At 40.5% G+C, this 10,773-nt stretch overlaps 1 protein-coding gene across 2 annotated transcripts in view; it reads right to left on the bottom strand.

Annotated features, from left to right (window-relative positions):
• LOC108314744 (prolyl endopeptidase) overlaps positions 1-10,773 on the bottom strand; it is a 126,598-nt gene that overhangs the window by 96,230 nt on the left and 19,595 nt on the right. For both annotated transcript variants that reach the window (XM_017543770.2, XM_037743963.1), the window contains exons 3-5: positions 4,314-4,447; positions 3,062-3,192; positions 291-500 (exon numbers count right to left, since the gene is read on the bottom strand). In XM_017543770.2, coding sequence (XP_017399259.1) covers positions 291-500; positions 3,062-3,192; positions 4,314-4,447 — 475 coding nt within the window. The remainder of the gene's footprint in view (positions 1-290; positions 501-3,061; positions 3,193-4,313; positions 4,448-10,773) is intronic.

Here is a 10,773-nt window from a genome sequence, read left to right as displayed (position 1 = left end):
ATGAACCAACTGACCTGCAGCTGACCACAGATACACGTTAGAACTCAGCTAAGCCCAGAAGACCTACCTGGCCAACCCACAGGCTCAGAGCAAAAATAAATGGTTATGAGTCTAAGCCACTACATTTTGGTACGGCCTATTGCACAGCAAAGCCAACTGATACAACACCCTCTGAGAAAACATGGTTCTGGGCCACACAACCTTTATGTAGGGTTTAGCATCTCTTTTCAGTCACGTGAAGTCAGACTTCACTTTGTGAAAAATGTGCTTCATCTGAAGTCTTCACTCACCATCACTTTTTCCATCCTGTTGGGGGTATGAGTTGTAGAACATTCCCTTCCCATCATGGGTCCAGGCCATACAGCTGAACTTGACTCTTTCAAGCACATCTGGAAGCTCTTTGGCACCATCAACTTTCATGAACTTGATCGTCACCCAGTCTGAACCACTGGAACTCAGACCATAGGCAAAATATTCACCATCTTCACTGAACGCATAACCTATGGGACACAGGAGAAATCACCCAATGACAAACATGGGAACACAACTCCACTGTCCTCCACACCGTCTGACAAAGCTCTCTTTCATTCTCTTTCATAACACGGAGGTAGAATGTGGCAACAAAAGGAATAGGAATCTGGTAGTGAGGAATCTTGGGGGCTCAGCCCAAGTCTTACAGGAATTACCCTTATGACCTTAGACAAGTTTCCTAACCTCTCCAGGTCTTAATTTGTCTATAAAATTAAATATTGGATTGCATGCCCATTAAAATGCTTTCATTTTGAAATTTTTGTAATTCAATAGGCAGATCAGTTAAAAGCAGATTTCATCTGGGACTTCTGTCATATTTTATTTATACTCTAAAGGGAATAAAGAGAAAAATGAAACTGCTTTTAGAGTAATGACTGAATTATGGCACATACCATATAATAGAACTAAATTGTGGCTGTTAGATAATTTGGGGGATTGTTTCCAAACTATCTAAAATCCCTGGTTACAGCCTAATTTTCAGGGCATTTCTTGTGCACAAGGATTAATGTTACACTGTCTGACCATCACAGGCCCAGGTAAATAAAGCCTGAGGGTTTGCAATGAAGGCTTCCAGTACGCACGTTCCACAAGAAACTGTGAAAAGAAAAGCAACACGTCTGTAGACTGTTGTGCCATATACAATCCTTAGGGCCCTGATGGAATGTTCTAACCACTATGGAATGTTTCCTGCCAAATATTTGTGTTTCATATTAGCGTTTATAATTATAACACATCTATATATGTAAATATGTAAAGTATTTGATAAAATACCTCCTACTGGAGACTCTGACACCAGAGATATCCTCTTAGGCTGTTTGCTAAATGTTACTGGGGACTGAAAATTTTAAGCTCAACTATTATCAGAGGTTTCCTATTCTTTTTACATGAAATTTCAATTAATGGGAAATTAGTTTAACATTTCACAGAACCCACTCATTAATCATTGTAAGTCCTACAAAGTATCCAGTTCATACATATGTAAATGCAGAAAAGAGTCTAGGAGGTGATGGGAGGAAGAAACATATTCACCTTTTATTCTACAAAGCACTGGAGTGTTTCGATTATTTATGTATATATACCAGAAAATTTTCAGAAAAATTTAAATAAAACCTTTTGACTTGAAATGTATGTTTAAAAATCATATACTATGAAAAGAATCTGAACGTTTACTCCTATTGTGATAACTTCCCTATAATACTCATAGAAAACCCAATGACTGTTTGAGGCAGGTCTCACGCCTAATTTATCTCTCATGCCTAATTTAGCTTTGTCCATGGTAAACATTCCATAAAGAAGTTAGCTAGAAGAATGCATTATCGGAGTGGGAGTTAAGACCCTGTTCCTCTGAATGGGTTGCAAGATAGATCCTTGTGGAAACTAATTCCTTTATAGGATATGTTATGAATTCCTTTATAGGATATGTTACTTCAACAGAACCTGTATATTAAATTCACTTAAAACTATTTGCTCAGATTCACAGAAGAACACTCCTGTCAAGCTGGCGGATGTCTTATTTTCAATACTGGTTTGATAAAGAATCACTGTTTACATACACAGGCTATTCAGAGGGAGGGGAGGGTGGACCACTGAACGAATGAACCATGGTTAGAAGTGCTTGCATAAAAGGGCTTTCTTTGCACAGGTCTGATGGAACGGAGCTCTGTAACTCTCATCTCATTGATTACAGAGGACTTCAATGTTCCAATTTCTCGATTTTAGAGGGCCATACTTAATCCTATGTTTTTTTCCTACAAAACCAGAAGACACTACAGGGAAATGCTGAGCCAACGTCATCTAGAACGTTATCATTACAGAGTTTACAATTATTAAACCACAGAACTGGAGAATAACTTAGTTCCTTACCCTGGAACTCTACTTATGGCACAACAAACCTGGGGTAATCTTCTCTATGGTCTGTGGAGGAGGTTAACTCAGGGGCAAAGTTAAATAAGAAATGTACAGCAACTGTGGACAAACTTTGTCTTTAAACCTGCATCTTCAGGGAACAGGATACCCAGCTATTCAATTTCTACAAGATTTGAGTGTTTTTACTTATAATTCTAGCACGCTAACAATTAAATAGATTTTTAAAATTCTGATCACCACCTTCCCAAGAGGGAAATTGATCTCATAAACATTCTTTCCTGTTTAATATTTATGGTTGGAACATTCTTTGTAAGCTTAAATTTCTCATAAAAGACTACTTATTTTTTTTTTCTAATCGCAGATAGGTCTCAGGGATGTTATAGGAAATGATGATGATACTTCAAGATCCCAGAAGCCCTAGAAGCTAATTTGGGTCCAGTGTGAATTATCCTCCAGTTCTGCTTCATGCCATCCCAGTGGCAAACAGGAATGTGACTATTCATGTATTCTAAATATACTGTGCAAAAATTAGCTTTCCTGATATTATATGTGCATCTGTTCTACAATATGGTCCACACCCTGCGTGGTATTTCAGAGGTAAGGCAACTGCACTAACTTCAGAGCTCCAAGAGAGGTCCCATGAGCCTCTCTGTAAAGCAATTACCTCGGAGTGCCACCGTGCCATCATCAGACAGTATGTTGGGGTCCAGGAACACTTTGGCCTCACCCTCTAAGGAATCCTGTACATATAATACTCGCTGGTTCTGCAAACCTGTATTGTAAAAATAAAAATACCTGGGGAACAGAGATGGTCTTTATTTAGCTGTGCAGTCTCTTATTTGTGGGGTAAAACCAAACACATACAGGCAAAACCCAAAAACCTACAAAGGTACAACTGTCATCTGGCCATCACAGGGACGTGGGGACATGGGTGAAAGGTCCCATCATTTCTCTCTACCTAGAGCTTGTTAATGGAATTGCTTTCTATATTCAAATCATGTACTGTAATTCTGCATATTAGCTAAGTAGAGACAAATGAAGACCATTTTGTGTTCTAAATAAAAATTGATATTCAAACAAAGCAGTAACTTTTCTTTTAAATGAAGACGAAAGCAGATTTTTCTAAAATACAATTCTGGTTCTTTTCCCTAGCCAGGCTGCTAGGGTGGAAGGTCAGCACACTTTCTCTGTAAAGGGCAAGACTGCAAATATTTCAGGCTCTGTGAGCCACACAATCTGTCGCTCTAATACTAAAGCCTACAGCTGTAGCACAAAAGCAGCCATGGACAATACATAAGCCAATAAGCATGGCTGTGTCCCAATCAGACCTTATTTATAAAAATAGGTAGGCAGGCAGGGTTTGGAATGCACTCTACTTTGCTGATCTCTGTGTGAGAATGGCAGAGGGCTCAAGAAAGGCTAAAGTAAATTTGTGATAGTGGCTCCAAAGAGATTTAATAAACAATCAAAAAAAGCACGTGTAAGTGGATGTTAACGGGACAGGAACAAGAGAAGTGAATTTCACCACTTCACCATTCTTGGGATGCAAGAAATACATCGAATTAAACGTTTCCAAGTAGTATAAACCAAAGGTAATTAATTTTGGAGGCAAACAAACCTCCATTGCTGTCTATGAATCATCCTAACTCACCAATGACTAACCATAAGACAACAATGATTTCCTATAACCCAGATTACTTTATATCTCTACTAAATTTCTTCACCATTATTGTAACAATTTGGACAATACCTAATAGACCAAAAAATATTATTCTCATATTCAGGCATAGAAATTAATTCCTTATAATGAATTACTCTTATGCAAGGATAAGTTATCTGGAATTTGTCCTTTACAATTTAAGAAAGCATTTGCTTTGAAAATAAAAAGGAAATTCAGGAAAAGCAGTCTCACATACCGTTTTCCTTTCTTGAAGTGGCAACTATACTTGGGATAATCATACAGTTCAGTCATTCTCTCCTTGTACAAACCTCTGATAGCACACTGCTCAAGAAATGGCACAGTGATCTTATTCTGGGCCTCCACGAAGGCCTGTGGGGAAATTAAAATGGACAAAGCAAGTTAAATATAAGATTTTCCATGCACAGTGTTATCCACTAATATATATCAGAAAAAGCACACTTTGCCTCCCGGCCAGTGCCCCTTCTCTCTCATTACCAGCCTCTCTCACCTCCTTACTCTTCTTCACACCTGCCCAGCTCCTGCCAAGTGACTAATACATAATAACAGCCAATGCTTACAAGGCACTAACTCAGCTAATCCTTATGGGGCAAATATTAACTTATTTAAAACTCCCAATAATCCTATGGAGAAGGTCCTTTTATTATGCCAACTTTACAGATGAGGAGACCGAGGTTTGGAGTGGTTAAAAAGTTGCCCAACATCCTACAGCTGGAAAGTGGCGATGGCAGAGTTGGCTCGCACATCCAAGCTCCTAACAAACACACTATACTGTAGCTCAGCTCACATACTGTGAATAATCTGCATTTACACAGTGCCAGGGCTCCAGGCTTCTTATTCAGCAGCTGGCTATCCTGACATGTCAGAGCTAAAGAGAGAAAGTTGGAGATACCCAGGCACTATTTTACTGATTTGGTTTTGACTTGCTAAGACCTACTACCATGTCAATTTCAATCAGAAAACTTTGCTAAAATTTGCAACCAAAGAACACTGAAAAAACACTGGGAGGCCAGGGGCAGTGGCTCATGCCTGTAATCCCAGCACTTTGAAAGGCTGAGGCGGGTGAATCACTTGAGGCCAGAAGATGGAGACCAGCCTGGCCAACATGGCGAAACCCCATCTCTACTCAAAATACAAAAATTAGCCGGGTGTGGTGGGGGGTGCCTGTAATTCCAGCTACTCAGGATGCTGAGGCAAGAGAATCGCTTGAACCCAGGAGGTGGAGGTTCCAGTAAGCCAAGATCGTGCCACTAGATTCAGCCTGGGTGACACAGAGAGACTCTGTCTTAAAACACACATACAAAAAAGCAAAAACACTAGACACACGGAAACAATGGCACTGCTGAAGAATATTGGCAACATGGTTTATAAGAGAGGCAAGAGATGGCCGTCAGGAAATACTGGCAGCAAAGGCAGGAAAAGGGGCTTTTACAAAAGATGAGTTGTATCCAAGCACACCCTATTTGTAACTAAGCAGTTAAAAAGTTGACAATACTATACAAACTTGGCTAGCAGTAATTCACATCTGGCTATTAGCCAGAAATGAAGCAAGAACACTGTATCAGCTTTAAATTCAATAGAAGATTTCATAAGATGTCTATAAATAAGTAAATCATCAGGGGAAAACTTCAGGAAATTAAGACCATAATATATTTTGAATGGTAGGCAAAAATGCATTATTACCAGAGTCCACTTTTGGACATATCATCAAGCTGGTCTTCCAAAGTGTAACTATGCTTTGGGTTCCTCTACAAAACCCACCAATCCCACTCTGGAGAACCACGATTTTATGGTGAGATAAATTGTTCCAAAGCTCACTGATTATGACACATTTAAAAACAAGAGACAAGGGGTGCAAAGTATGAATAAAGTAATTAACATTTTTGCAAGAGGACCAATTCAAGAAAAATAAATCTGTTATAGGTCACATTTTTTAGTTCATTTAAACCGAAAATAAAATTTACTTTGTCCCACAGAAATACAATTCCAACTATCACTATGGACTGGCAATCTTTACCCTGGCCTGCTTTCCTGCAGTTCTGGAGCTCGGAATAGTTTCTATATTTTTAAAGAGGTAGGGGGGAAAACCAACAGAGATTTATGTGGCTTGCAACATTTAAAATATTTACTATGTGGCCCTTTACAGGAAGTTTGCTGGCTGCACTTTCTCTCATTAAAAACATCAAGGAGGAAATTGGCTTTTGTTTTTCAGTTACAAAATCGATGCCTACTTGAGAAGCCACTCAGGGGAGCATTTTGGAGATCACAAAGTGTGTCCAAAAGCACTACCTCAGTTTACAGTAGAAGAAAACACCATGCCTACTTCACAGAGATGGAGACATAGGCAAGTGGTATTAAAATCCCCTGGTTAAGGTCATGCAGTTAGTTAGCAACATCACTCCGAGACTCTTACAGGATGTGGAGAATGAAACAGATCCACCCAGGGGAGGAGGGAGACGAAACCTGGACCTTCTATGATTTTCTCCTGCGTGAACTGGGCTGTGCTGGGTAGGAACATCAGAGAGCTGGAACATCCACATGGATGAGTGACAAGTCCACGCTAAAATCCCTGTCATCATGGAGCTCATTCTACTGAGGACAAACACACACAAAAGGCCAGAGGGTTGCAGAATGGTTGGTTCTAGGGACATACATAGGATAATCATCAGAGCAATGCTGCTTGCTCCCCAAGTGCCAACCACAGGTCAGCGTTGGCCTGAACTGTTTGCTACCAGCCCACAGGGAGAGGAGTGGGGAACACAGGAGTGCTGAAAACCTTTATGGCACTTTGACACTGCTATGGCATCTTCATTACATTTTCGAAAAACCTCAGTCCACAAATGGTTTGGGAATTTATAAACCAGCCATTCCCTGCAGATCTTGAAAAATCACTGGGAAAGAGGGCACCTAATTGAGCAGGATGGTCACAAAAGCCCTTCTGAGGAGGTTTCAAATTGAGGTCTGAGAGGGAGCAACCATGCAAGGTGGGGGCAGAACGTTTTGGGCAGAGTAAATGGCAGGTGTAGGAGTCCTGGGAAGGGGCAATAGCTTGGCAGGTGTGAGGAAGAGTAAGCAGGTGAGTGAGGCTAGGAATGAGCTGAGGCCAGAGGACCAGACATGAGCTACAGCAGGCAGCACCTGGTGGCAGATAAGATGTTTAATCTCTCATCAAAGTGCAAATAAGCCATGATTGGGTAAGGAGATTTATCTTTTTTGAAAGCGTACTCTGCTTTGGATGGAGAACAGACTACAGGGGAGCAAAAGTGGAGACAGAGAGGCCAGTTGGGAGGCTGGGTGAGAGAGGAGGCCAAGTGAAATGGCTGGTCTCTAAAAGAGGTGGGGACAACCATCATAAAGAGAGTGGAGTCAGGGAAAACGGGCACAGCACAGTTTGCAGTTTTTTTGTGGCTATTTCCCAGAGGGCCTCACCAGAACATTCTATCAGAACCCTAAGAAGGGGTCTACTCTGAGACCCCATGCTGAGGGTCTTGGCTGGCCCCTGCCCTTCCACTGAGGGATTCTCTAAGGAGGGCACACTGAAGATGTCATTTCCCTAATCCTTCTGATTTGCATTAGGCTGCACTTAGGCCCACGGTGGGTCCAAGGGTCAGAGGCTGCTCAACAGATTGCTCAGTTCATTTTCCTTGGAAAAGCAGAATTGTGTCCTGCAGCTGTTTCTCTATTTTGCTTTGCTTCTTTTACATGTCTGATGGTATAATCACAACTACTGCGACAGAATTCATCTCACCCTGAAGCAGACACACTGGCTTTTCACACATGAAATTTTCATAAAACTGCTATGTCAGGTGTAAAAATAGTACCCAATAATTTTGGGATTAGTACATCCAATTTTGTCACCTCCTACCCACAAATGGTAGATAATTACTTTAAATAGACCAATACTTAAAGATTGTACTCTTCCAAGTCAAATATCTAGATGTAAAACCAAAAAATGTCCAAATTCCTGAAAGTCTCAAGTTCTTTCATAATACGCATCTTTATAACTCGGGCAAATCCTTTTCATGAAGGTGGTAGAAAATTTTTTGTAAAGAAGCTCTGTTAAATTTAGGGTTTTACAAATGCCAATAATATTTCTGATATTTTAACCAGGAAAATAACTTCTTGGTCATTTACATATTTAACAGGTACACCATCTTGGTTGGTCCAAACATTAGGAAAAAATTGAGGGAAAAGGGAGAAAAAGAATAAAAATAAAGAAAAGAACTGGAAGAATTACATGGTGATAAGGAGGCAGGGTGAGGAAAACTCAAAACCTTGTTCAAGGAGTTTTAGTGCCTGCAGTCTCATTCTAGGATGTATTAAAACAACTGAAACATGAAAGCCCCTGATGCGTGTGGCTATGCTTCTAAAAAGGGCCAACAGTTTCGATTTTATATCTATAGATGAATCTGAACACATTTGCCTAGCAGAGTAGCTGCTCAAAACTAAGAAATCTTGTATCTCATTTGCCTTGACTATTAGAAAGCACAAAAGCAGGCCAGGCGCAGTGGCTCACGCCTGTAATCCCAGCACTTTGGGAGGCTGAGGTGGGCAGATGACAAGGTCAGTAGATCAAGATCATCCTGGCCAACAAGGTGAAACCCCGTCTCTACTAAAAATACAAAAAATTAGCTGGGTGTGGTGGCATGTGCCTGTAGTCCCAGCTACTCGGGAGGCTGAGGCAGGAGAATCATTTGAACCCGAAGATGGAGGTTGTAGTGAGCCAAGGTCGTGCCACTGCACTCCAGCCTGGTGACAGAGTGAGACTCCATCTCAAAAAAAAAAAAAAAAAAAAAAAGCTTCAGTTATGCATAATCACTAAGTTCTAGAGATCTGCTGTACAACGCTGTATCTATAGTTAGCAATACTATATTGTGCACAGAAAAATCTGTTACAAGGGTAGCCATGATGTGAAGTGTTCTTACTGCAATTAAAAAAAAAGAAAAGAAAAGCTATCTGGCAAAGGGTGGCTTAATTTGGGAGCTGAGATTGCTTTACTCCTACTGTCTTCAGAAGAATTTTTTCAAACTGTCCTCGTATGTACTCTATTTTAATACACAAAATACTGCAGTCCTACAGAATAAGCCAGGCAAAGAGAGATGAATGCCTCATGCTCTCACTTACATGGGTTATTTAAAATTTTGAGTCAAACTCATAGAAGCTGTAAAATGGTGGTTACCAGAGGTGGGGGTTAGGGGAGGATGTTGGTAAAAGGATCCAGAGTGTCAGTTAGACAGGAGAAATAAGAGATCTATTGTATAACATGGTAACTACATTTAGTAATAACATACTGCATACCTGAAAGTTGCTAACAGGGATTTTAAGTATCCTCACCACACACACACACACGTGAGGTAATGCACGTTAAATAGCTGGATTTAGCCATTTCACAATTTCTACATATGTCAAAATATGCTGCACACCATAAATATATACAATTTTCACTTGTCAATTAAAAAAAATGACTTATTAATTACAGATGTAGGCTCACTTACTGATTGCTCCACATCTGAATATATAATTCTAACTTTTCCCTTTCTAAATGGAAGTGTAAATTATAAATACTGTTCACTTAAAAAAAAACTCTTTTTACAATTCTTACATAAATGAATAAAAATTATGCCTATACTCATTACATAGATATTTACACAAAACACCACAATGTGCACCACAGTGATTAACAAGATGAATGAAGGATCAAGATATGTGCTAGAGGAGAACAAACAAAGGTGGAGCTACTTCCAGGACAGGCCAGGGTAGGCAAGTGCCATCTACAGGCAAGACACCAGGAGGGACTTCCAGGTAGAGACTGGCTCAGGCACAGTATCAACCTCCTCTCTTCTGAAATACCAAGGAAAACTAGGAGTGCTGCTATCTACATCCCACAGGCTTTGAGGAGTATCTGCTACAAATAACAGACATAGGACTTGGTTAAGCAACTATCAGGGGCTTCTGTAGAGAGTGGCAAAAACCATAATCCCAGCCTGAGTGAAAGACAGGGGCAGCACACTTGGATCCCCTCTCACTTTAGCAGAATTTGGAATTTGGAAATGACTCTCCAAGTACAGAGACACCCCCATCAAAAAGCTCACCCTGAGGCTACGGGACTTAGGGCCAGGAGGGCAGGATGGTAAAGGCAGGTCATGCCAAAAGGAGCATTAGATGCAGCTGTTTTTCAGGAAACATGTCCAGAAACGGAAACTATAAAGGATTGGAATAATGTACTTTCCAAGATTAATATCTGTGCCAAGGAATCTCTACCATAAAAAAAAAAAAAATATGAGTGCCCTAATTTTCCAGTACTTACCGAATGTTTACAAAAATTAGCAGCCCAACAGACAACAAAGAGGGAAACTTAAGGCCCAAAAAGAAAAGCTTGCTCATGCCACAGTTTTGACCACAATGCCGTTAACCTCACCATGTGAAGTGCTTTATTTTCCTGGTCCACAAGCCCCCTACTCATTCTCAAGATGGAGAAATATCTAGTTCAATCAGTGAGGCTCAACTTTAACATAAAAAACCCAGAGGCCCGGCGCAGTGGCTCAAGCCTGTAATCCCAGCACTTTGGGAGGCCAAGGCAGGTGGATCACGAGGTCAAGAGATCAAGACCATCCTGGTCAACACGGTGAAACCCCGTCTCTACTAAAAATACAAAAAATTAGCTGGGCATGGTGGCG

Source organism: Cebus imitator, unplaced genomic scaffold (assembly GCF_001604975.1).
Source record: "Cebus imitator isolate Cc_AM_T3 unplaced genomic scaffold, Cebus_imitator-1.0 Scaffold160, whole genome shotgun sequence".
Taxonomy (NCBI): Eukaryota; Metazoa; Chordata; class Mammalia; order Primates; family Cebidae; genus Cebus; species Cebus imitator.
This window is presented reverse-complemented; position numbering and strand designations above follow the sequence as displayed.